This window comes from Prionailurus bengalensis, chromosome D1 (assembly GCF_016509475.1).
Source record: "Prionailurus bengalensis isolate Pbe53 chromosome D1, Fcat_Pben_1.1_paternal_pri, whole genome shotgun sequence".
Classification (NCBI taxonomy): Eukaryota; Metazoa; Chordata; class Mammalia; order Carnivora; family Felidae; genus Prionailurus; species Prionailurus bengalensis.
This window is the reverse complement of record NC_057346.1, coordinates 111,035,413-111,061,741: the sequence shown is the minus strand read 5'-3', so window position 1 is coordinate 111,061,741 and position 26,329 is coordinate 111,035,413. Positions and strand designations below refer to the sequence as shown.

General features: G+C 52.7%; 1 protein-coding gene across 14 annotated transcripts in view; it reads left to right on the top strand.

Moving 5' to 3' along the window:
- CHKA (choline kinase alpha) overlaps window positions 1–26,329 on the top strand; it is a 61,671-nt gene that overhangs the window by 33,565 nt on the left and 1,777 nt on the right. For 2 of the 14 annotated variants that reach the window (XM_043581848.1, XM_043581862.1), the window contains exons 3-10: window positions 4,653–4,706; window positions 12,138–12,251; window positions 15,193–15,326; window positions 15,579–15,683; window positions 16,369–16,427; window positions 18,284–18,371; window positions 19,127–19,235; window positions 21,962–22,068. In XM_043581848.1, coding sequence (XP_043437783.1) covers window positions 4,653–4,706; window positions 12,138–12,251; window positions 15,193–15,326; window positions 15,579–15,683; window positions 16,369–16,427; window positions 18,284–18,371; window positions 19,127–19,235; window positions 21,962–22,068 — 770 coding nt within the window. Of the gene's footprint in view, window positions 1–3,603; window positions 3,634–4,652; window positions 4,707–12,137; window positions 12,252–15,192; window positions 15,327–15,578; window positions 15,684–16,368; window positions 16,428–18,283; window positions 18,372–19,126; window positions 19,236–19,565; window positions 19,812–19,851; window positions 20,737–21,961; window positions 22,069–23,459; window positions 23,558–23,601; window positions 23,783–23,894; window positions 24,033–26,329 lie in introns of those variants that run through there. The other 12 variants (XM_043581863.1, XM_043581851.1, XM_043581852.1 and 9 more) reach the window with 12 other exon arrangements.

Here is a 26,329-nt window from a genome sequence, read left to right as displayed (position 1 = left end):
CTGTCCCCTGGCAACTAGCTTGTGCCGTGCTGGGCTTTTAAAGATACTTTTTTTGGGGTTAATGTTTATTTTTGAGAGAGTGAGTGCACGGGAGGGGCAGAGAAAGAGGGAGACCCAGAATCCAAAGCAGGCTACAGGCTCTGAGATGTCAGCCCGGAGCCGGACGTGGGGCTTGAACCTACTAACCGTGAGATCGTGACCTTGAGCCGAAGTCAGACCCCTAACCAACTTGAGCTACCCAGGTGCCCCTAAAGATACTTTAAAGACAAATGTTTTAGTCTTAGAGATGACATTCAAATAGCTGGGTGCCACTCCATGCCACTTTCTTTATACACTTTGACTGATTTATTTACATGCATAGCCACACATATACAGACTTTAGGGAAAGCGAGGTATGCTTTGTTTCATTGCACAAATGGGGCTTTCTTAAAGCAGTTCAGTTGTAACACTAGCTCCCTCATCACTAGAGGAATCTGTTAGTAAGAACTGGCCAGATAAGAGTTGATTCTGCACAAACGCTTAGACACATCTAAAGAAATAAACCTCGTGGAGTATGGGGTAACTTTGTTTTCTATTTTTATATTTTTTTAAGTTTATTTTTTTAAAGGTAACACATATGCTTTATTTTTTTTTAAGGTTTATTTATTTTTGAGACAGAGAGAGACCAAGTCGGGGAAGGGGCAGAGAGAGAGAGAGAGGGAGACACAGAATCCGAAGCAGGCTCCGGTCTCTGAGCTGTCAGCACAGAGCCCGACGCGGGGCTTGAACCCACAAACTGTGAGATCATGACCTGAGCCGAAGTCGGACGCTTAACCGACTGAGCCACCCAGCTGCCCCTAAGTTTATTTTTTATAAGAGGGGTTTATTCATTTTTGAGAGAGAGAGGGAACGCCTGGGGGAGGGGCAGAGGGGAACAGGGGATCCAAGACGGGCTCTACCCTGACAGCAGAGAGCTCAGTGCGGGACTTGAACTCCCAAACCATGAGATCATGATCCGAGCTGAAGTCAGATGCTTACTTAACCAGCCGAGCCACCCAGGCACCCCTCGGGTAACTTTAAATAGAATGTTTTTGAATCCTAAAATTATTTAAGACAAAATTTAGTCAAGCGATATTTTCTCATCTCAGCCTCTAAAGTCTACTGACTTCCATTTTCTTTTCAAAGCATATAACAAAACATTTAAAAATCTAATAACTTATAGTATCAATGTTAATTTTTTTCCTATTTAGAAGTTCTTGGCCCATGAAAAATCTGACTCCGCTTTCAAAATCTTGATCTCTAAAACGAAATATAAACCATACCCCTGTTAGTACTGCTACCCCCTTAGACAATTTTATTTCCTATATCACAGTCTAATGAATATGTGGATTATAATGAATCCTTTTATAGATTCTCTTGAAAAACAAGCCCAAAATAGGAAGAAAAGAGTGAGGAAGATGGGAAGCCAGTGGCGGTATATTTTAAATTATCTTCGGGTGTCTTTTGTTTTTTGTTTTTTTAAATGTCTTTATGTTCTACAGTTCACCCATTTAGAGTGTACCGTTTAATGGTTTTTACAATCTTGAACATATTTGATGCATTCTGACTTCTTAGGCCCTGAAATTTCTGTTTACTTAAAAAAAGGAGTTTTTATTATGGGGAATTTCAGATACATACAGAGTAGAGCAGAGGAGTATAATGAACCCCAAGTGCCCAATACCCGCCTCCCCTCTGACCAGTCCTTTGTCTTCACCCCCGCTCCTTCGGTGAGGTGATTATGAGGCACACGCCAGACATCGTGTTACTACTTCCGTGAACGTCTCGGTCTCTGTCTACGTAAGATGATTTTAAAAAAAAATGACCATCATCATGTTCACATCAATAGATTTTAGTAATTATTTGATATTAACCAGTGTTCAAATTTCTAATGTAAAAAATTGTAGTTTTCTTTTATATATTTTCATAGAGTTTTTATTAACTTGCAAGTTGGCAGAAAATTTGGGGTCGTGTTAAATACTTATACAAGATATTTTAATATCTGCTTCAAATAAATTTGTGCCTCTGAAGTAGAATCCCACAGACGCCAAGATCTATTTTACTTCCCATTTTCCTGCCCAAAAAAAGTTCTCTGACCTCTTTTTTGGCAATGTGAGTCTGTCTCTCTGTGGCTTATCAGGAGGAGGCCTCTTCCCTCACTTTTTGTGAATATCTGATTGGTTTGAGACTTCCTGGTCTTTTTCTTACTCTTCTTGTTTGCAGGATTGAGGGAACCTGAACATTCTGTACTGAGGAAACAGAACAGAGGGTTGAATGTGGCAGAAGTCCATCTTGCCTTCAGGATGGTGCTCTTATGGTATAAGTAATGCATTCATTTGGGGGTGGAATGGAGTGGGCAGGGGTGGGGAAATTATTAACAGAATTGATTTCCACTTAAGGTTACGAGTATTAAAAAGGAATGGCCGTGGGAACTAAGGCAATTTGTGACTTTGGAGGAAGTGACTCGCTTTGGAGAGCACCATTGGACAAGGGAAAGGGACTTCTGTTGGCTGTATAACCCATTAACTGTATCTCCCTAAGAAGATACAGCTCGAATAATAACAGTGTAGGAATAACTGTAGTCATTTAGAGTTCTGTACAGGTCAAATCCCGTTACAACAGATTCCAGTAGGATATCCACATTCCATATTTGTCTTTTTGACAAAGTATCGATATACAGTGTGTCACATTACGGTACTTTTTTTGTTCTTCACTTTCCTTGGAGAGAACAAGCCCGGGAATTAACGTCTGGGGGGCACTTGGCCCCATTCAGCATCCTGATTAACACCGTAGCCAGTTTCCCCGCTGCGCTGCTCCGATCAGGGACGCGAGCTTGCCCAGTGCCCGCCAGCTCCGGCCCGGGGGCCATGCCTTGAGCTTCACAGCGCGGGTGTGGCCTTCCATCACCCCAACGACAGTGTAGTGAGCGCCCCGATTGCTTGGTGCTTTGGGGGAAGACTAACAATAAATAAAAGACGGAGTCCCTATTCATTAGGAACTTGTAGGCCACTGGGGAGAGAGGAGACGCTAAAGTCAGAGTCTGAGGTAACGGTTCAGTAAGGGGAGTATTTTGGAATTAAGGAAGGAGGAGAGCTTTAACGGTTCCCAGTTACTCCTTCCTAGAGCCCGTCATACCATACGTCACGCTGTCGGCAAACATCTAAAATTATTTCCGTAGCGTTTTCATTTTTGTAGCTTTGATCGTAACGGGATTTCACCTGCAGCATCTTTTCATCAGAGAAACGCAGATTATGCAAATGAAGATATATGTCCTCCATTTGTATTTTTCCGTACTTTGTACAAAATGAACTTAACTGGATGTTAAAGATGTTACCGAATACGTATAAGTGCGAGGTTTTTGCAGATAGCTTCATGAACGTGGGTATTTGTTTACTTTTATATCGCATAAGCCAGCACGTGTACGGTTTGTGCAGAACACACATTAAGACGTCTGTGCACTGTTTCCGTCTATGATGGATGCGAGCCCCGCTTTAAATCACTGCAGTCTTTGAACGGTGCTGGAGTAGCTGGTGTTGCTTAACGTGGCATTTTTTTTTCCCCTGTCCACACTTTCCACCCTCGGTACAGGTATTTTTGATAAAGCTGTGGAATGGAAAGGTATGTTTTTCACGGGATGTTCCAGAATCTTTTACCTTAAAATTTTTAAAAAGCTCCCTGTGGGCTTCCTTCTGTGTCTGGCTTAAGCCGACGTAGTTCAGTGATAACAAGTAACATTTCTGGAGGTGCTATTTGAGTATAAAATTTCGACACGATCCTTAAATTTCTGACTTGCTTTTCTCCATCCCCTTATTAAAGATACCGTGAAGGCTTTTAGGCACTTGGGGGGGGGGGGGGCTTTTAAAACATATGATCTGTGCCTTGAAGAAAGAACGTAGCCAGAGAGTCATTTAAGGTCGTTAATGATCTAGTTGTTACTTGCCAGATCCCTGGCTTCCAATAATTTGCAATTTCATTGAGGAAAGTGATACACGGATCCCTTAATCCATGAACTAAGCTTAGGGGCTTTATTAAATTTGCACGACCCTCTTTTTGGCGGAGGAAGAATTCAGATCGAGCCAGGGACAGGCGGAGCGAGCAGGGCCAGTCTGTGAACGTACCAAGTTGGCAGGCTCGTCGCCCACGTTCGGTGCCACGCTTCCCGCCCGCACGGGGCTTTCTTCTCTGTCCCAGTTCTGTGCTGACCACGACTTGCCCTGGGTGTGTATACACTGCCCGTTCTTGTAGGAAGGAGGCTTCCTCGGGATAGTGTTGCCTTGAAGGAACCGCCTACCTAAATCGGGAGACCACTTGACGGTCGGTCTCGGGAAGGCCTGATTGGAAGAGCGCCCCCTATTGACTTTCCTCGGACAATGAAATTGTGAAAAGGTACAAGGCTGTGGGGTGTCGACAGCACATTCCTTTTCCTGGAAAGAAATGAAGCGATTCCTTGGGTATCAGCATTAGCGTGGGCACTGGTGGGGCATTTTAGCCTGCCGCTGGTGGCTTCAGTGGGTTGAGAAACATTCATTAAAGATCTGTGATGTTTTATAAACCCTGACTGTTCTGGTGGTTGCAAAGTTAGTGTCTGTGTGGTGTTCCCCATCTTACCGGAAGTGTTTGCTTTTTCTCATTCGTAGAGGTCCTGTAATAAAGAGGGATCCGAACAAGCTCAGAAAGAAAATGAATTTCAAGTAAGTAATTAAGTCCGTTCTGCGTCTGTATGAGGTGTAAACCAACCCGTGTTAGCCCACTTCGGCGCTCCGGTCTCGCGGTGCCTCTTTCCCGCCCCTGCACGGCCCTGGTCTGTCGGTCTCGGGGCACGGGCTCTTGCCACACTGGGATTAAGACCGAGCGTGCTGCCGGTATTTTCAGTTCCTCCTGAGTGTAGGCAGTGGACGTGTGGTGCCCCTGTGGCAACCTAGACATTATTTGGGGTGCTGGGAGAGGGCAGTCTGGGGAGACGGTTGTGCGTGATAGGCTTGTGCTGCCGCGCTGCGTGCCTCTGGCCCCCTTCTCTGGTCACGCGCCCCTCCGCTAAGCAGGCACTGCCTGGTGCAGGCAGGGGTGCCTTTTCCCAGAGTGGCAATCCGGTCAGAAAGGCTTCTTCCCAATTAAAATGACCTCGCTCTCTGAAATGCTCACACTCAGAGAAGAGCCTGCGGTCGGGAGCACTGCTGTGTCCACACCTGCCCCTCTATGAGGCTCAGAAGTGGGGAGTCTTGAGAGTGATCTCCACGTTCCGGGGAGTAAACAACTTACGAGCATACTGTCCCAACATGTGCAAGTTTGTGTATAAGTATACACCCCCCCACACACACACCCACAACACAGACGTAAAACCTGCATCTACACACGCGTATATAAGTACACTGGCTTCCTCACTGTGTTCGAATTACTCAAATGGTCTAGAGGTAGAAATCGAGAAGAGGTGGGGTCCTGAAGAAATAGAGCACTGGCAGTGACTTCCTTCTCGTGTCGCAGTGGATTATTGTGGCTGCGCCCTTCCCTGGAGACCCTCGGCTAGTGGATCTGCAGCTTGTGCTCTCTGGGTGACCGCTGACAGAGACGCCCTTGGGCAGGAAGTGATTGACAGTGAGTTTGCAGCCATTGGAGGCCTTCGCCTGTGGACCTTCGTGTGTGCCGGCGGTAGAAAAGGCTGGGCCAGCAGGGCCACTGGGGCCTCCGTGACGCAGACCCCCCGTGCGCCTCCAGTTCTGACTCCCCTTCTCTGCAGCACTCGATAGCACCCTGCCCTTTCTGAACGCTTTCTTCCCCTCCTCGGCCCCTTTCCGGGCCTGACCTGCTAGCGTCTCAAATGCCAGAATGCCCGTGACTTGCCCGAGGCTCTCCTCCCATGCTGCCCCTCGTCCCTGGGTCGCTTCCCGGCCCTGACCCCTGCCTGGGGTAGCGCCGCCCGCCGCCGCCTCTCAGTGGCGTCACCAGGCCCAAGACGAACGCACGGACTCCTCCCCACCCCGTCCCCTCGGCGGAGCCTCATTTTCTCCTTTCTCTGCAGACAGAGGGCGGGGAGTCACCTCCGATATCCCCTTCTCTCCCTCGCCCCGTATCCGAACCCCGAGTCTATTTTCCTCTGAACTCTACCGAGGCTCTGTGTGCCCGTCTCCTCTGGAACCGCCCACCTCCGGGGTCCAGGCTCCCGCCATCTCCTCTGGGGGCACCGCTTCCGCTCCCCCTCCCGCTCGAATCGCTCCTCTGGTCGGGTCAGCCTCTCGCCTGACGTCCTTCGGAGCTCACTCCGCCCCAGGTCGGGTTGGGCTTTATCCCAGCGGGTGCCTGTCGTCCGATCCTGCTCAGCCTTCCTTTCTCCCCTTCGTCCCGCATCCGCATTCCTGCTCCAGCCACGTTCTCCTAAACTGTGTTTTTCTCGCAGCCACAGAGCCTTTGCCGATGCTGCTCCTTCCGGCTGGAGCGCTCCCCACTGTGCCCGCTTCCCACCCCCACTTGTGCACGTAATGGGACCTCACTCGGGGTTGCTTCCCCAGGGAGCCCTCCTGCTCTCTGGACTGGGCGTGCGTGTCTGTTCCGTGCCCGCACCCCGAGCGCCATATGCCGCCGCTCCGCACCTTGTCAGGCCGGGGTTTTCAGTGTCGCGCGGTTCACGTCTGCCTCCCCCTCTTGTGAGATTCTAGACTCAGGGCAGCACCTCGCCACCCCGTGTGGTCTCGCCACGGCTGTCCTGCCTGGTGTAGAGCGGGCGCAGTATAGAATTGTTGAACGTGGGCTGCAGCTGGAGCCAGTGGACAGCTCTGGAACATTCTGCCCCTTGCCCGCTGGTGCACACGCTCCTTGTCCCTTCCCCTCCTCCGTCCAGGATGCCCTTGCCTCGGGTGACCCGTTGGTCACCGCCGCTCTTCTTCCTCCTGTGCCTGCTGGATTTCCACTCAGAGCCCAGCAGCAAACAGCGGGTGCTCTGATTGTAATTTCTTTGGGTGAAAAGGTAGGGATTTGGCTGCGGGAATGGGGAAGGTGGTTTTTCTTCTCGGAGCCCCTTTGGATGGCTGGCCTCTGTCTGTAATCTTGTCCTCTCTCTTCTGAACGTTTCCCCCGCCAACTGGCCTCTCCACAGGCTCACTGTCTCAGAGACTGCTCCCCAGCCCCCTTCTCCAGGCCGACTGGTGGGGGGGGGGTGTCTTTTCGCTTCTTCCCCGTTCCTGCTTCCAAACCATTTCTCCTCTGTTGAAAACCATCGGAGAGCTGCCCTGATTCGCTGAAGATTTCCGTGTCCAGCTTGGTCTTTGGGCCCAGCCACCTGGCCTTCTCTAAGCCCACACCTGAGCAACATCATTGGCGGGAAACCGCTTGGCCGGGGAGGACCGCCCCCGGCAGGCCACGGAGCCCCAGTCTTTGGTGGCCGCTATGCTCTCGGCCCTCGTCTGTCCACTTGCAAGCATGTGAACTGTCTGTGTTTGCGCCTGCCCTTTCCATGGGCTGGTCCTTCCCTTGGGCTCCAGACTCCGGCTGTCCTCTCTCCCTGTCTGCGGGCGCGTTGCTCCTGTCCCTCGTGGCGGACGGAGCTTGCTGGCCTTGCCTGAGTCTGCTCCCTCTTGTAGCAGGATTTCTTGAGAGAGTATGAGAGTATTTATATACTCTCTGTTTCTCACTTCCCGATCAACCTTTTTTTTTTTTTTCTGAAAAAGTTTTGAGCACGTGGAATAGCACAGAATAATTTAGTAAACACCTTTATGCCACCGCGCAGAATTTGTAGCTGACTTGATCATATTGCTGATTTCAGTCTTTTTTTTTTTTTAATTTATTTTGAGACCGCATGTGCACAAGTGGGGGAGGGGCAGAGAGCGTGTTAGAGAATCCCAAGCAGGCACCCCACTGTCCGCACAGAGCCCCATGTGGGGCTCGAACTCAAAACCGTGAGATCGTGACCTGAGCCGAAATCAAGAGTCAGCTTAACCGACTGAGCCACCCAGGCACCCCCTGATTTCAGTCTTTTCTAGATGCATTTATTTATTGTTAACTTTTTATTTCAAACTAATTGTAGACACAACAGAAGTGTGCTTTCAAACTAGTACAGAGAGCTCCCACACGACCCTTCCCCGACTTCCCCTGACGTTAACACCCGACACAACCGTGGAGACCGACGTGGCACAGGAACGACGACTTGAGTTTCCCAGGGTTTTCCACTGTTGTTCTGTTCTGAGATGTAGCCAGGACGCCAGTGCCGCATTTGCTGGTTGTTCCCCCCTTAGTCCATGCATCTGCTTCCGCGCGCCTCACAGTCCCAGTGCTCTCGCTGAGCAGTTATTTTGTAGCGCGTCCCCTCAGGTTTGGGTTTGTCTCGTCTTTTCTCGTGACCGGAACGAGGTTATGCATTTTGCGCAAGAGTACCACAGAAACGCTGTTATGTCTTCTCAAGAAGTTCGTAAGTTTGATATTCTATTCCTGGATTTTAATTTCTTTTAATACATCTTTTAAGTTTAGTTTTGAGAGAGACAGACACAGTGCAAGCGGGGGAAGGGCAGAGAGGGAGGGAGAGAGTGGGGGGAGGGGCAGAGAGAGGGAGAGAGAATCCCAAGCAGGCTCCACGCTGCCAGCGCCGAGCCCGGTGTGGGGCTCGACCCACAACCCATGAGATCACCACCTGAGCCAAAACCTAGGGTCGGACGCTTAACTGACTGAGCCACCCAGGCTCACAAATTTTAATTTTGTAAAAGAAAATTATCTATCATTATAGATAAAATGAAAAGTCTGCCTAGACACTTCTGCCCCTGTACCCCTCACTCCCCTGGACCCATTCTTGTTTTGGTCACCGACGACTTCCACGTGCTCGGATCCAGTGGCCACTTTGCTCCTCCCCTGAGTTTGCCACCAGCAACACACGGAGCGCCACACTCTCTCCATCACGGCTGTGCCCTCTCCGCCTCCTCTCCTGCTCCCCCCTCCTCCTGCTGCCCCCGTCTGAATCGGTCACAGACATGAAATGTCAGCGTTCTTGTTGCTTTTTAGAAGGAAATACATTAGAAAATGCTAGAAAGTCTGACACAGTTGTGAGCATATAAGGTTTGTTTTAAGGATTGAGTGGGTCCAGAGTGTGCTCCTCACTGTCGCCGGGAATCTCAGGCCCTTTGTGGGTTCCTCCCCTTAAATGCTCCACACGCTGAGGTTTCTCCGGCTGGGCCTCCTCTTTCCTGGTGGCTGGGCTCCCGGCGCCCGCCCCTCCCCTCCCCTCCCTTGAATGTGCCAAAGTCACTCCAGCCTCGCCTCGGGACCTCCCCTCCGTCTCACCCTCAGGTGTCCTTGTCATTTCCTGGAAGCAGCTCTGTCCTGCCCCTGCCGCAGGGCTTGTGCGTTGTCTGCTTCTCTCTCCGGGATACGGGTCCCTGCGGGCTTTTCCGGTTTCCCTGGGGCCAAGTAAATGGTTTCAAGCGGAGGTAGGACCTTCTGTCCTAAGAAATTAGAGCCAGTGTCTGGATGGCCAGTGGCGGCGCCTGGGCCAGTGCTGGGGCCGTGAACTGGGTCGCTCTGGTCCCATCCGGTTCTTTACTCACTTAAGTAGCAAGCAGGGAGGTGTTTGGAGACCTGGCGGTTCCCAAAAGGCTGGCACAAGTCGATGCACTCATTCTGAGATGGCCCGCTCCCCTTTTTTTTTCTTTTTTTGAGTAGGCTCCGTGTCCTGCATGAGCCCAATGTGGGGCTCAAGACTCATGACCCTGAGATCAAGAGTCGGTCGCTTAACCGACTGAGCCACCCAGGCGTGCCACCTGCTATCCTTCTTAACCTATTTTAACCATGTTTCTTGCTTGTGATTGTTTTCCTTCATTTCTTCCTCCAGACTTTTCCCTCCACGCGCCAGCTCCCCTTCCTCCCTACCGGGAATAAATATTGAACTGCGATACTACATATGAACAAAGAGATTTCTTGTTTATAGTGTTTGGAGCAATGCCAGAGAGAACTGCAAAGTTCTTAAGTCTCTTTCCATCTTCTCTCCATCCTGGCGATGGGTTGACTCCACTCTAGAGGATTCTGGACAGTGTGTGTGTTCAGCGACAGCACGGCCTGTGAAGTCAGTCCCCAGTAGCCTTTGTACTGAGTGGACACGATGCGCAAAATGCTAAGGCTACTGAGGTAACGCGGTGGGTCTTAACTCTATATAAAGTTTGTAACTTCAAACGCGAAGGCCTGTTCAGGATTGGGCACTCGGATGTTTTATACGGCGCCAACCCTAAGGCCCTTAGGCTTAGTCTCTCCACACAGAGGGAAGCCAGAAAACAAATTTTGATTCCGACAAAATCTGGATACCTAGATAGAAGAAATCCTGATGCAACTCTTTGAAATCGTGAGAAGGGAGGGTGTGCAGAGGGGAGGGTGTGCTGAGGGCCGCACAGAGCCACCACGGACAGCCTGTCCACCTCCACACCCCCACCCCCCGTCCCGCGGTGCCCGGCCTGCATGCGCCTTGGCATTTCACTCCACACCGACATCCAGGTGAGAGTCTGAGAGGCGCCTTGCAGATCTGCGCACACTCTCCTGCGGAGTGTCTCTGGTGCGGGTCGTCGGGCCGGCAGGGACTCCACCTCCTTCGAGGGGTTCAGAAATAAAACCTGTCTGACCCTCGACCCTGTTCTCCACGCCGTTAACCTGACAGGGCAGTGCCGTGTGTGGTCATTGTCTGCGTCTGCCCAAGTTGCCGTAACAGGCTCTGTGGGGGTGCGGACAGCACACGTTTATTTCTCGGCGCTGCGGGCCGGACACCTGAGATCAGGGTGCCGGCACGGTTGGGGTCTGGCGGAGCCCTCTTCCTGGCCTGCGGGTGCGGTCTTCTCCGAGTCCTCACATGGCAGAGGGATGGAGAGACAGAGGGAGGCACAGCGGGCTCTCTGGTGTCTCTTCGTATAAGGACGCTGATCGCGTGGGCGCCCCGCACTCGTGACCTCATCTGTGCCCGTCCCCCTCCCAGAGGCCCGTCCTCACACACCATCACGCTGGGGGCCAGGGCTTCGGCGTGTGGATTTGGGGAGGACGCGGTATCGTTCACGGCAGCCGTAGGTTCAAAACTGCAAGTGAGTAAAGATCGGGTCTCACGAGGTGGTCAGCCCACAATTGTGGAAATAAATGACACACGCGAGACGGTGGCTAAACTGGAATTATGGGGGATCACCAGCAAAGCCGTTTGCTCCCCAAAATGTGAAGGTGATCAAATGGCTGTTTACTCCAGCGTGGTTCCGTGTCCTTTGGAAAAACAGCTTCTCTGTTTTCTCTGTGATGTCTGTGCCCTGTCATTGCCTGAGTTGGTCCCGTTGCGCGTGTTTGTAACATGAGCGTACAGAGCTGCTTCGCTTTGCTCCGTGTTTGTGCGGGATCGCACTCCCCACGGCACGTGTCTTACCAAGGGGTGAATAAGAATCCTCTGAAAGCTCCCCACGCCCGCTGGCCCCTCCTCAGACACAGTGACTTAGAGGTTAATTTGCTGTTTAATGGCAAAGGACCGAGGAGTGAATTTGAACTGAGGCCAAAAGATGATTTTTGTAGGCAGGATGGTTGTAGATCCACCTGAGTCACTGGGACTAGAGACCGCTTAGGAGCCTCAGGGATTTTGGCAAGAGACAAAGTTAAACCGGCAGCAAAGACTAGGGATAAGAGCAGGGCATGGAGGCCGGGGATGTGCCGCGCCAGGGCGCTCTTTGGACCGAAAAACAGGCCCAGGTCTGTCAGTTGTCCTTCAGGATGGGTTCGGTGGCAGAAGGCCCCCGCGCTCCTGCTCCGCGCTCGCGGCTAAAAAGCAGGCCGGCACCCCCCTCTCCAGAGTGGACGGCATTGTGGCGGCCTTTGAGAAGATGCCATGGGTGGAGTTCATAGAAGTTTTAAGGTAGATACGAGCAGTAAAATACCAACAGATGCTCCGTTTTTGGAATCAGCGACCCAGTTAAACTGGAATTTTAAATCTTACTGATGTAGCGTGACCCCTGCAAGCACGGACCCTGCACGTTACAAGATGTTGATCTCTGTGTCTTCGCGTTCAAGATGGGGGTGGCGGTCACGACGCCCAGTCGTAGAGTCGCTGGGGCTGATGCCGCCGCTCCCGCGGAAGCGCTCGTGCCTGCGCACCCTCAGCCCTCAGGAAACGTGTGCTGTGTTGCTGTCTGTTCTAGGGGGCCGAGGCCATGGTTCTGGAGAGCGTTATGTTTGCCATTCTCGCAGAGAGGTCGCTGGGACCCAAGCTCTACGGCATCTTCCCCCAAGGCCGCCTGGAACAGTTTATCCCGGTAAGATGTATTCTGCGCCCGTCGGCCGGCACGTGCCACAGACAAAACATGGATTCTTGCCCTTGTGGCTGCAAGAGCCCGAGACGTCGCGCTCAGACGTAGCAAACGTGACACGCTATTCCATTGCATCAGAAATAAAGAAAAAACAAATTTCTGTTGCGTTGACATTAGCACCTCTGTCTTTCTGCAAAGATGTTCATCCGAATGAAAAATCTGTATGAAGCCTACATTCCACTGACCCCTAAAGCTGCTTACCCCGGCATTTTCCCCCTTCACCTTGTTCCCGTGGACGTCTGGGCCTCCTTTAGAAGTCACTGCGGGTCCCCGTGGCCCTGGCCGCCGCGTGCCACACCCGGGTGTTCGCCCCGTGGGGCCACCACTGCTCTTTGCCTCGTCTCCCATTTCACTCCCTCTGTCTGAGTCTCCCCAGCTCCCACAGGCCGTCAAGTGACTCTGGTGTTTCAGAGTCTGGCTCAAATCCCGTCTCCCAGAGTTGGGAGTGTTTGCCCTTTCTTGCTGTCCTGAGGCATTTCTGATGTTGCTCTAACATCCAGACCAGCGTGTCTTGCTTAGAGTTACGTGTGAGTAAACCCACGAAGGGCTTCGGGCCTCGAGAGCTCGCGTTAGAGGGAGCGTGGGGCGGCTCCGGGCCGTTTAGGTGGAGCCGCTGAGCCTGGCCGGCCTGCCTTCCCACTCACAGCCAAGCTCACAGATGTGGTGAAGGGTTCCTCTTCTTCACCTGTGGGGCCCCTCGGAGACAGGGTCACGAATGGCTGCCTTTTCCTGCCCGGCCTCACGTGGCCACCTGTACAGTTGGCCTGGCCGAAGGGAGGCCCTGCTCGCCGGACTCAACCCGAGTTCGGCGAGAGGCTGGAGGAAGGGCTGCTGATGGTCTAATTCCCCACAGCCAGGGATAGGAGCCTCCTTGTGACCTGTCTCCCAGGAGGGGAACCCTCTTCCAGGTCATGCGGTGGCGCCTCGCGAGCGGCCGCCAGCCGACAGGCCTCGGTCTCTAGCCTGCCACCTGGCTTGCCACCTGGCGGTTGTTTTATTTATAACTGTCCCAGTAAGGACAGTAACATCTGGCTGCATGAGCATCACATGAGATAATAATAAAGCACTTGAAAGAGTTAAAAATCTAAAGCACTTCCTGTGGTTACGAGTGGCGACACGGAGGCACCTTAAGAAGGTGACACTGAGCGACAAGACCAGGTGGTGAGGGCTACAAATAGTACAGGTCATTTTAGTAAAGCCCTGGAAGCACACCGGAAGCTGTGTGAAGTAGACGCATGTGGTGAAACTCCTTGTAGGGAAGGGAAAGGAGCAGGGACCACAGCTCAGAATAGCGGGGCGTCCTGTCCCGGACCAGGATGCGGGCGTCGGAGTGTCCGTGGGTGCATGCGGTTTGAGTTCTGTAATTCCAGTGTCTTTATATATAACGTTTGCTATGTCGTGAAGATTTTTAAAAATTCTGTTAAAATACTAGGTCGAACCACTTGAAACTACCGAGATCCAACCGCTTTTGACCCCAGAGACGGTGATTGCGTTTGGCTCGGCCTGATGGCATGTCTTACTTGCAAGTTTCCTCGGGACTGCCGCATGCGCCCCACCCCATCCGGTCCCCGTAGCCACGTTCCAGAGGACGCAGGAAGTGACCTCTGCGAACGCTGGTCTCCTGCTGCTCTTTCCGAAGGAGCTTAGAACCCTGCAAGGGGCTCATTTTTGAGCGCGGTTAGCCTTACACTTTCCACGGTGCCAAACACATCAGTGGCGTTTTGTAACGGAGCCGAGGGAAAGCCGAGTGAACGCCCTGCCCTCGCCTTGGTGCCACCGCTCAAGGAGCCGCAGGGCCCCAGGTGCAGGAGGAGGGCGAGGTTGGGCCTGCTGCTTCCGGGGAGCCCTGAGCTCTCGTCGCCGGGCTCCCACCATTGGTCAAGACCTGCCCGGCGGGCTGCTGGCCCAGGGCCCTTGCCTGCAGCGCCCACCCTCGTTCAGAGCAGCCCCGCCAGGGACTTGATGTGCTTCTTCTCATTTTGTGGAAACCAGAAAGTCAGACGCAGAGGTCTGAGCAGCGTGCCTTTGGCCCTATGCCTTTGACATGAGGATTAAAGCCAGGGTTCGAGCTGGGGTTTTTTTCTCTAGCTTGGAGACTCCCCCTGTTCACCCCTGTGCTGTGCCGCTCTGGATTCTCGGAGGAATGCCTCTTTGGGCTTCTGGAGGGGAGCAGTGCGTGTGGGAAGGACGAACAGGTCTCAGTGGATTGTGCTTTCCTCGTGAGGAGCTGGGACGTGCCTCCGGAGCAGGCGTGGCCTCGGGCCGCAGTAGTGGGAACTGGGAGCTCTGGGGGTGGCAGTGACGGGAGCCGCAGTGGTGGGAGCTGGGCACCTCTGTTTCTTCGCTCAGCTTTGTACTCTGAGAGCCTGCTCTGTGCCAGGCGGGGGCTGTGGACGCCACCGTGGGCGAGGGGCCGTGGCTCATGCTGAATTCCTGGCAGTGCTCCCGATTGGGACCACCTCTTGCCTGAGATGTGTCCGGGCGGGTGTCCGAGCTGCTGAAGGAGTTAGACACGGGCTCATGTGACAGACCGCTGGAAACCTGGAGCTTTTGCCAGGGAAGAGGGCACGCTCTGGCGTCAGGCAGAGGGCAGGGAACACAGAGTCCGCCTAAACGCTTGTATGCGGGGAGGACCTTCTCACAATTAAAAGGGTTCATTAAAATGATACTGAGCTGTGGAGCAGGCCCCTCCCCCTTGCTGACAAACGCCATGGCGATTGCTGGGGCACTGTCCGCGGGGCACGGTGCCCGTTCCTACGGGACTTCGGTGCGCCGGAGGAGACTTAGATGCCCTACAGAACGGACTCCTAGTCCTCAGGCTTGTGTGATCACACACCTCCAGGTTCCCTGAACAAATGCTGTTTCCTGACTCCCTTTTTTATTCCAGAGCCGGCGATTAGACACAGAAGAATTAAGTTTGCCAGATATTTCTGCAGAAATAGCTGAGAAAATGGCCACATTTCATGGTATGAAAATGCCATTCAATAAGGAACCAAAATGGCTTTTTGGAACAATGGAAAAGTAAGTGGCCAAACCGCTTGGCTCTGACTCAGTTTTGTGTTAGCGGCCACCAGAGGTGCCAGCGTGAGTACTTGTTTGCCACGGTGGTCGGAGTCCTTCCTCTGGTCTGCCGGACGGGTGGGTGGGCAGGAAGTGAGTTTTCTAGAGAGCCCGGGGCTCCCCGCTGGCATCCCGTGGCTGCACTTCACGGGAGCTCCAGGAGGAGGCCGCGGGGGACTGAGCGGTGGTTTCCGTTCTCCCCTTTCCTGTAAGGTATCTGAATCAAGTCCTGAGGGTCAAGTTTGCCGGGGAGCCCAGAGTGAAGCAGCTCCACAGACTCCTCCGCCACAACCTGCCTTTGGAACTGGAGAACCTGAGGTGAGGCGTGGTCCGTGGCGACGGCGCGGGTTTTCTTCTGGAACGGAGGTCGTGGGGGCGGCAGGCTGGGGGTGTCCGCAGAGGAGGGGAACCGTGCGCCGCAAGCTCTGGGGGGAAATGGAGTAGGAAGCTCGGCGCTGGCCTCCGAGCGGGGGCTACCGCCCGGCCTTTGGGGTGCAGCGGTGCGGGCCTCCGGCATTCGCCCCGAGTGCGAGCGGTCCCGGCCTTCCTCAGTCACATTTGCACGTGGTGCCCAGCAAGCGGTGACCGGGCCCTTCTTCAAGGCGCTTGTGTTTTAGTAGGAGAGACGGAGACCAGCAAACACGTCCCGTAATGTCAAGTCGTGGTAAGAGGTGTGACGGAGACCAGAGGCAGACTGATGAGGAGGGTCATACTGGGGGGGGCGGCGCTGCGGGCCAGGACCCGCAGCCACGTGAGGAGGGTCCTCCAGGAGGGGGCCCACACGGGAAGAGCTGGGCACCCCGGGGACTCACGAGGGTCTCTGGGTCGAGCTGCTGCGGAGCTGTCGTCGCGTGATGGTGGCGCTCCCGGAGGCCACGAGAAAAGCACTGCACGGAGGCCGTGTGGCGCCGCGGAGCGCCTGTGCAGCGCCGGGCACAGAGGTGGTGGCGCTCTGTCTCTGGCCTGCAGTGTGACGAGTGACGACAAAACCTTCCTTTCCCAGGTCGCTGCTGGAATCCACCCCTTCTCCAGTTGTGTTTTGTCATAACGACTGTCAGGAAGGTAAGGATTGCTGCCTGTTTTGTGGAGCTGGCTTTGTGTGTCTGCTTGGAAGGCTGAGTGTGTGTGTGTGTGTGTGTGTGTGTGTGTGTGTGTGTCCACTGTGTGATGAGTGCCAGGGCCGCGGAGAGGGGAATGGCTGTGTGAATAATGGCAGGGCCGCACAATGGAGTGCTGTATAACTGTTGAAAAGAATGAGGTCGAGTTTTTATACAGAAAAATCTCCAGGATGTGTTAAGAGAAAAAAAGCAACTTTTGGAAAAACACAGGGGTATCCTCCCATTTTTGCAAGAAATATATTCACAGAAGGAAAAATGAGAATGTTCGCTAACCTGGGAGGATAAAGGACGGAAACTTCCAAAGTCACTTACTCGTTTAGTGTTTACTCTGGTGGACACAGGACTTCGGTAATCTGAGGGCACAGTAGGAGATGACCGTGGCCGGGATCGGTCCTGGGGGCCTCGTCCCCTCCACCTGCAGCGCCTCGTGGCTAATCGAGGTCACCTACTCTCAAGATCAGTTCACTCTGCATGGCCTTGAGTGTCTCTGCCTTCGGGAAATTACGACACCGGATACCCCTTACTGTGAGCCACCTTTGCCCACCGTGACTTCAAATGGAGGCCCGGTCTAGCTGGGCAGGTCCCACGGGTGCTGCCACGGTGCTCTGGCACCCGGCAGGCTCCGCCGTGCTGTCCTTGTCCTCTCCGTCTCTGCTGGCTCATGCCCACCCTCGGGCCGTTTGCCAGGCTCAGCGGTTTGTTTTTAATTTTAACAGTAGTCCGTGTTGAGGGTCAGTCATCGATAAGACATCAGTTTGAGCCAAAATACGTTTTATTGAAGAGTTGATCATTGCTGGCCACGTCTCGCACAGTGTAGACACGTCAGCCACAGGTTTGCGTGGCAGCAGGCGGTAGCGGCACAGACGTCACCGGGGGCGTGAGGGAGGCCGGCTGCCGGCGGTGGCCATGTGTACAAGGGCCAGAGAAGCTGGGGGCGTCTGTCTCCCTCTTTCTGCCGCTTTGGGCATCTGCTTCCAAGTCTCCTTTTGCTGGCCACCGGAAACAGAAGATGGATGCCGAGAAGCCTAGAAAGTGCACCTCCTGCAGAAACCCTGGAGAGAGAGGGGCCGAAAACCTAGCAAAGCCTGGCTCGCCGGTGCCACCCCCCAGCCCCGTAGTCACGCTGAACGCCGTGTAGAGTGTGGGGATCTTGGAACGTGTGTCTGAAGAGCCCGTCTGGCAGTCAGTTCACCTGTGGCCCGGAATTCGGCCTCACGGGACCTGTGGCGGAAGGAACGCCACCTGTGGCCTCCTCCTCAGGAGGAGAAGTGGGTGAGGCGAAGCAGTGGGGCTGAGTATGGTCCCCGGAGCCATCCGCACGGTAGCTGCCCTCACCGGTGACATCCTCGTCGGGGGGGACACCGGGACGCAGCTCCCTAGCTGGTGGGCCGCGGCCGGCCCGTCTGCCACCCCGCCTCAGCGCTGCTGGGCATGTTGGGTCAGCCAGAACTCTGGCATGCCAGTCCAGCGTCGTCTTCTGCACCCCTGTGTGAAACGACTGGGGAGTACCGCCCCAGCAAGCGAATGGCGGGCCATTCTTGTTCGGGGGTCAGCCCGGGGCCGTGTCACTCTTGGGCTGCTGTGAACAGGGGCTCTTGTGTCCGCACGGCCCGGGCCTTCTGTTTTGGGGCGGGGGGCGGGGTGACAGTGCTGCTCCTGGGACTCTGTGGCCTGCGTTCACTCGTGTGGTTCGGATTCCCGGAGAGGATCAGAACCGCTCTTGGCCCTGCCGGTCGGGGGCTCGTGCCTTCGACTGTGAAGCCCACAGTAAATGGCACGTCGTCGAAACCTTTTTTGCAGGTAACATCTTAATGCTGGAAGGCAGAGAGAATTCTGAAAAGCAGAAACTGATGCTCATCGACTTCGAATACAGCAGTTATAATTACAGGTAACACGTTACAGTAAAATGTGTTTATTTCCGTATCGTTCTGTTAGGTTAATGATACACGTAGGAAACAATTAGAGCAGAAAATAGGCAGCAGTGCCAACAAAATACAGCGGAAGCTGGTGCGTTTGTCCCCGCGGCCTGCAGTGGTGCGTGAGGCAGCGAGGCCTGTTCTCCATGGTTCGTGGGGGGCGATGGTGTGAGGAGTCACGATGCGCAACTTGGTATTTTGTTGGTGTCAGAGGTCAGAGCCCTGAGTGCAGGAGGCTCTCAAACCATTGCTTTTGTTCTTTTTTAAGTTTTTTTTTGTTTTTTTGAGACAGTGAGTGCACACGCACGTGCAAGTGGGGGAGGGGCAGAGAGAGAGAGAGAGAGATTGAGATTGAGAGAGAGAGAGGATCCCAAGAGGCTCCACACTGGCAGCACAGAACCCAGTGCGGGCCTCCCTCCCACAAACCGTGAGATCATGAGCTGAGCCGGAATCTAGAGTCCGATGCTCAATCGACTGAGCCACCCAGGCGCCCCTTGAACAATGGCTCTTGAGTCATGGGCACTTTCCTGGCTCCGGTCGGCTGTGGCTCTGGTAGCTGCCCCGTTGGCTCTCCCTGTCACTGGCGCTGTCATCCCCGGGGAACCTCGGGAAGGACAGTTTGTTGCTGGGAGGGGTGCTCACGACTCGGCCTTTGTCCTTCTCTGGCCAGGGAGCCCTGTGCCGTGGCAGGGTGCCCTGTTCGCAGCGTCTCTTACCTCTCTTTCAGGGGATTTGACATTGGGAATCATTTCTGTGAGTGGATGTATGACTATAACTATGAAAAGTACCCTTTCTTCAGAGCCAACATCCTGAAGTACCCCACCAAGAAACAGCAGGTAGGAGACTACTGGGTGGAGGCTTGATAGGGGGTAAATTACATGAGTCAGTTTTATGCAGTTAGAATTGATTACTTGTTCAATTTTCACAAGACCCTTGTGAAAGGGTCAGAATGGTTCAGCAGACCGTTTTGCTCTAAAATGTTATTGTGTGTCAAGACACAAACTTGACATTTTAATCCCCGTGCCGGCGATAACCTGTGTTCGGTTAGAGGGTGGTCTCTTTTGTAGCTCCTTCTGGTTTTTTCCAAAAAGCCCAGCCTCTGTTCTGCTCTCTGGCCTTCTTTTTGGGGATCACGGTGTTTCCTGTGTGTGTTTCACTCCCTGCAGACAGAAGTAATCTTTTGGGCGGCATGACTTAGGAGCCGCTGTGGTGTGAACCAGTTCCCTGTCCTGTCCCGAGTGTGGGGGTCGCGGGGCCGCGTGACGAATCACCCTGTGGGAATTTCGCCCCTGGGAGCCCCTCCTCCATTCCTCAGCCCGCTGCTGGAGCGGCTGGGGACGAGTGGGCAGCGGGGTGGAAGCAGGCCAGGTTGTGGAGAGGGAGGGCCGAGCCCGCTTCCCTGAGCCTGTGCAGGACGGCGTCTCTTCCCGCTTCGCGACCCCCCTGCCACAGAACCGCTCTTCCCGCGGCACCCCCGCCAGTGAGCGGCATTTCAGAGAGGTCAGAGCGGCGCGAGGACGGGGATGCGGCCAGTTGCTGCCGTGACTCCCTCGGGACACGTTTCTCGGTCACGCGCCTGCGCCAGGCGCGGTGATGGCGTCTCCAGTCGGTGGCCCACACGCCGGGGCTGCCGTTCAGATGTTGACCTGCCGTGGGACGGAAGCGGCGTTGCCCTCTTCTCGCCACGTCGTGGGGCCGACTGTGATGGACTTGAGTGCCAGTTGGCCAGGCTGGTTCTGGCCCTCAAGGTCAGAAGGAAGGGAGGGGAAGAGCAGGCCCTTTAGCCTGAGGAAGAGGAAACGGCAGTCTTCAGGTATCTGAGCTTTTGCCTCACTGAAAAGAAAGCAGACCTTTGTAAAAACTGGGCGGCCCTAGAGGTGAGAACCCTCAAGCCGGGAAGAGGGGCTTTGCAGGAAGAAGGCGGGTTTCCTGTGAACGCACAGAAGAGCCGTGTGACCGCCAGCACCGCACAGCAATGCGAACAGTTACTGGCCTTTTCTCGATACCCCCTCTGCACCGCTGAGGTAATCTCACGCTTGTGTCACTTCGGGCCGTTAACGAGATGTTTTAAAATGTGAAACCATCTTGGAATTTCTCAAATAGGCCACTCGAGTGAAGCGTGTTATTTTGGAGCGCTCTCTAGGATCCAGTTAAGCAGTCTCTCGCTTAGGAGTTTGACATCTGTGTACGTATGTGGATTGGGCTCTTAACGTTCATTTTCAAAACCATTATTCGTATCTGCTTGTGGAATAAGGATTATACTAGTCTAATAAAATGAGTCGGGTGTCCCTTTTTAATTTTCTGGAACAAATTTATATTAAACGTGACGTTCTTTGAGGATTTGGTAGACTTTGCCTGTAAGAAAACGTGGGCCTAGAACTTTTTGGGAGCGAAGGCCATGAATGGTGACCCCAGCTCTCAGGGTGTTGGTCTGTTCAAATTTTCTGCCGACTTGAGCATTTAGTATCTCCTGGAAATTAACCCATCACGTGTGGTGGTTCACGCATGGGTTTTAGAAACTACTGTGCCATTTGGATCCCAATCTGCTACTGACTTTACTGTCACCTGCTGTGTCTGTGCTTCCATTTCCTCATCTGCAGAAATTATTTTGTTACCGTGAGGGGCGAGGTAATATGCAGAAACAAATGCTCAGAGTAGCACCTGCTGCGTAGAATTTACTAGGGGCCAGCGGTCACCTTTTCTGTGCAGATTTACTCCTTCTGGAACCCCCTGCTAGGACAGTGCTTGGGCTGGAGGGATGCCTTCTGGTGGGAGGGGGTGCACTGTGTGAAAGCCGGTTTTGGAGAAGGGCGATGGCAGAGCTGGTCGAGAAGCAGTGTTGGCATTCCAAGTAGGTAATCGCTTCCTGGCGTTCTTCTGGGTCACGTAACTGATGCCGTTTCCTTATTTATCAGAGAAAGCCAGCGGTAGTTTGCTGTGTTCTGTGTAAGATGAAATACTGAAGGACATGGGATCTCCCAAATCCTAATGCGGGTGTGGACTATGTGTGGGGCCTGGTAGACCCTCTTCTCCCAACCAAAATTAGACGTGGCCAACGGACGGACGTAAATGTGTAGATAATCATGGCACCGCAGGGGGAAGGCCCTTCTGCACGGTCTGGTCAACTCTCACCCTCGGGTGGCGGGGGGGGGGGGGCACCTGCCAACACCTTTGGGCTCCCTGGCGCCTGTGCCTGGGCTTCCTGCGGTGACCCCGCACAGAATGCCAGCCAGTCTGGGGAGACGCATGATGTAGGCTTTGCACCCAGACCATGGGAAACATGAGTGTGGATTAGATTCTACCTGTTTTCGCTGGAAGTCATCATAATTTCCCGTACTAGGCTTGCCAACAAGACAGCATCGACAGCAAGCTGGAGCTCCCTGCCGGATCAGCGAGCTTCCACACTCCCCACGCCTGGCACAGAGCTGCTCGGGCTCGGCTGGGCCTTCTCCAGGCGTCTCTGGCGATGCGGGGTGTCCACTGGACGTGTAGTGCTTCCTGACAGCTGTCGACACCATCTGTCTAACCATCACTGACTCTGATGTAATTCCTTTTTTTAAAGCTCCACTTTATTTCCAATTACTTGGCCGCATTCCAAAATGAATTTGAAAACCTCAGTAATGAAGAAAAGTGCATTATAGAAGAAGAGATGTTGCTTGAAGTCAATAGGTAATTGTTTCCTTTCATTGATTGACAAAGATAGCTGTCCTGCTCCAGAATATAATTGGGGTGACTGCTCGCAATCCCGAGTGTTTTAGGAGCTTCTCTACAAACACACGTCTCTAGGACTTGTCCTTTGTCCAAAGGGGAACATTTGACGCCTCTCCAGATTGCAGCTCACGGCAGGGGCGGGGAGCAGGGTCAGTGCACAAGGTCAGGAGGCTTGGATGGTGCCCCAAACTGTAATCCACGTGTAAGACTCGGCGGAACAAGGCCGTGCCATCCGGGGCCTGCACCCTCTTGTCGCCCGATGCTCGTGAAATGGTGGGCACCATCCATTAATGTGTTTCTTCTAAAAAATAATGACAGATTGTGAGCATTGGTTCTGAGTCTTGCTTGTTCAACTTTGTTTCAGCAGCTCTCAAAGCAGGGCTGAGAAACTTCTGGATTTTGTAAAGGTTCAGACCCCTGTGTATCCTATACACTCATCTCCCAAGTCTGGAGGCTTGAGTTACTCCCATCCTTTGGGGTCTGTTACAACAGGAGATTCTTGCTAAAAATGTCTCCGTACCTCTGACCCACCTTGTTCTGTCCAGCCCACTTAGCACAGATCATGTCTTCCAGATCCTGGTCTTCAGAAGTGTCCACACCCCTGTTGCCGAGCGTGTGGCCAGCCCTGCCGTCCCTGGGGCTCCCCCTGCAGCACGGAGCTTCCCTCTCTGGTTCGGGAATGGATAGAAAATAGAAAAATGGAGAGCCCGACAGGAAGGGGAGCCCCAAGGGACACGTAGAGGGTCAGGGAGTACAAGCAGGGGTGAGGAGGATACTAGAGCATTCAGCGAAGCCCACAGGCACTGTTGTGAGGGGGCACGTGCGTGGCTTCACGGTGACCGAGGCCATGGTGCGGCGTAGAGACGGGGACTGTCACACCCTCCTCTGTTTCACCGCTGTGCTGCGAGGGCAGGGGTGAGGGTGGGGCGGCATCCAGCTCCAGGAAGGGTGGTGAGTTATGCAGAGGCCTGCATTTTCCCCCTCTTGCCGCACGATGCGCCCTGAGGGTTGCTGGTGCCGTGGGCTCACACGTGTAGCAGAGAGCGTTTCTTTCCCAGCGTAGCCCGTGCCTGCCTGCGTGGCCCCCAGGGCCCCCGTTGAGTCCCGCGACCGTGTGACTGTCGCCGTCCCACTCGGCAAGTCCACCCGCCCCCAGCCAGAGGTGGGCGGAGCCGGCAGCCGTGCTCCCAGCTGCTCGCTCCCTGTGGCGTGTAATCCCACCGAGCTGGCCGGGGCAGACCCAGTTTGCATCCAGAGGAGGTAAAACGCCCACCTGCAGGAAATCCCGTCATCGGGCCCGTGGCTGGTGCCGCCCATCTCACGTGCGTCTCCTGCTCTTGTAATTACAGGTTTGCCCTTGCGTCCCATTTCTTCTGGGGACTCTGGTCCATCGTACAGGCCAAGATTTCTTCCATTGAATTTGGGTACATGGTATGTTTTGGGGGTGGTTTTCTCTTCTATTCTCAGAAAGAAAATTGTTAACGATGTCTGTCTGTGAATGCTTGGTGGTAAATGACCGCTCTTTGCAGAGGGCTCCCTGTGCCCCCGCAAGTTGTGAATGAGGCGACCCGGCACCGGGACAGCAGGCTCAGCCCAGGAAGCTGAGGCTTAAAGGCTGCATAATTTAACCCACTCTCACTGGCTCCGCATCTGCAAAGGCAGGTGACCAGCAGGCCAGGCCTTCCCTGCTCCAGAGAATGCTGTGTGGTCCTGTGGTTCGCCCGGGGGATGTAGAAATCGGACCCTGGAGGTCCAGCCCTTGCCCTCAGTCCCTTCGGACACAGGGGACAGCGAGTGAAGGAACACGATGGGGTCTGCCTCTGTGTTTTCCTCAGCTGTCACGGCTCCGTTCTCCGGCCTGCAGCACCCCACGTCGTGCGGGCGGCCGGTGCTGACTCAATGAGCCGTCCTGGTCGCTGCAGGCAAGTTTGACAAGCCAGGCTGTCATTTTCTTCTAACTTTAGGAAGCGTCCTTGACATAGGCAGTTTTAACCTCGAGTTAAGCCCTCTGTTGCCCCATGGTGAGTGTTGGGAGCGTGTTCCAGGGCAGGGGCACGTAAAGTCTCTAGTGAGCACCTTGCTTTGAGACAGGAGGTGGGAGTGACTAGTTCTCTGATCCCCTAGTCCTGTACGAGGCGGAAGGGTTGGTACTGCACAGGTGGTCTCAGGCCAGAGAAGGGGAATATGGAGTTTTGAGGCAGATTTAGTCACGGTCAAGTGATTATTGTAAGGCAAAGTAGACGTCAAAAAAATACTACCAGAGATAAAGAATAATTTTGTAATAATAAAAGAATCGATTGATCTAGAAGACATTAAGAAAATCGTGAATGCGTCCATACCTTTCTTGCTTCAAAAGACGTAAAGCAAAACCTGAGAAAACTGATGGAGAGAGAGGCGGACCCACAGAGCAGACCTCCCCCTCCCTTGGTGACAGCAGAGCCAGAAACACAGCAGCAGGAGGGACGGAGGAGTGGACAGCACTCTCCCGGCTTGACGTAATTGATGCCCACCGCAGAAGGTACATTCTTGCCCATTGAATGTGGAATGTTCATCAAGATGGACCACATGCTGAGCATTAGAAAATAGGTCTCAAGTGGAAAAGAATTGAAATGCAGAGAATATACTCTGACCCTGGTGGAATTTAATAGGATATCAACAACAACAAAATCTTGAAACTTCTTAGTTACTTGGAAATTAAACAGTACATCTGAATAAGGCCTGGATCAAAGAAGAAATGAAGCAAAATATTTCAAAGAAAATTATAAGGGAACACAGTATATCAGAATTTGTGAGATGTAGTTTGAGTAGTGTTTAAAAACTTGTGGCTTTGAAGGTTACACGTTTGTATTAGATAAGAAAGTTTTCAAACCAGTGACCTTAAGAAGCTAGAAAGAGAAAAACGAGCTTAAGCCCAAAGTCAGTAGAACTAAATAAAAATAAAGCAGAAATCATTGAAATAGAAAATGAATGGGAAAAAAAAAAAAAGAGAGAGAGAAAGTCAGTGAAGCCAAAAGTTGGTTCTTTGAAAAGTTCAATAATATTTATAAACTTTTGGCTATACTGAGCAAGTAAGAGAAGACACATGACTGATACCAGGTATAAAGAAGACATCACTACAGATCCTATGGATGCTAAAAAGGGTAAGAGAATATTATGAATAACTTCATGCCAACAGATCGACAGTGTGCACGTGCCAATTTCTTAGAAGATACAAATTACCAAGACTGACATAACAAATGACCATATATTTATTCAATAAATTGAATTCATAATCAGAAAGGAAGAAGAAAAATTGCCTTTATTTTATAGGTGACATGATCATGTACATGAGTAAATATAAAAGAATCAATAGAAAAGCTGAACTATGCAGGGAGTTTACCGAGGTCACAGGATACAAGGGCAGTGTATAAAAACCAGCTGCGTTCCTATATGGTAGAAATAGTTACAGATGAAATTTCACTATATTGACAATGGCATAAAAGTATGAAATGCTTAGGGATAAGGTTTTTAAAATATGTGCATGACCTGTGTACTGAGAGCTGTAGAACATTGCTAAGAGAGCCTAAATGGAGACAGAGACCACATTCATGGCTTCAGAAGACTCAGTATTAAGAGTCTGTTCTTCCCAAACCGATCTCCAGAGTCTCCACGATCCCAGTCAAAACCCCCACAGGCTTTTTGGCAGAAACTGATAAGCTGATTCTACAATGTATGTGAAACTAAAACTAAGGAACCAAGTCGGAAGACTCATTCTGCCTGATCTCGAGATGTATCGACACAGTGTGGCATTGGTGGAAAGACGGACGTCAGTCAAATGGAGCAGAGTCCACTGCCCAGAAATAGACTCACACATATAGCCAACCAGTATTCAACAGAAGGGCCACAATAATTCATTGGGGGAAAGAAAGGGTTATATTTTCAAAACTGATGTGGGAACAACTAAATAGCCATATGGAAAAAATACTGAACCTTGATCTCCTGCCATACACAAAAGTTAACTTGAAAGAGAGAACAGACCTAAATGTAAAAGCTCAGACCACCACGTGTCTGGAAAACACAAGAGAGAAGCTTCCTGACCGAGGCAGAGATTTCTTAGGTTACATAAAGCACTGACCATAAAAGTAAGTTGGGCTTAATCAAAATGAAAAACTTTGGCTCTTTGAATGACATCCTTAAGAAAATAAAAAGGCAAGCACAAACAGGAGAAGATGTTGCAAAT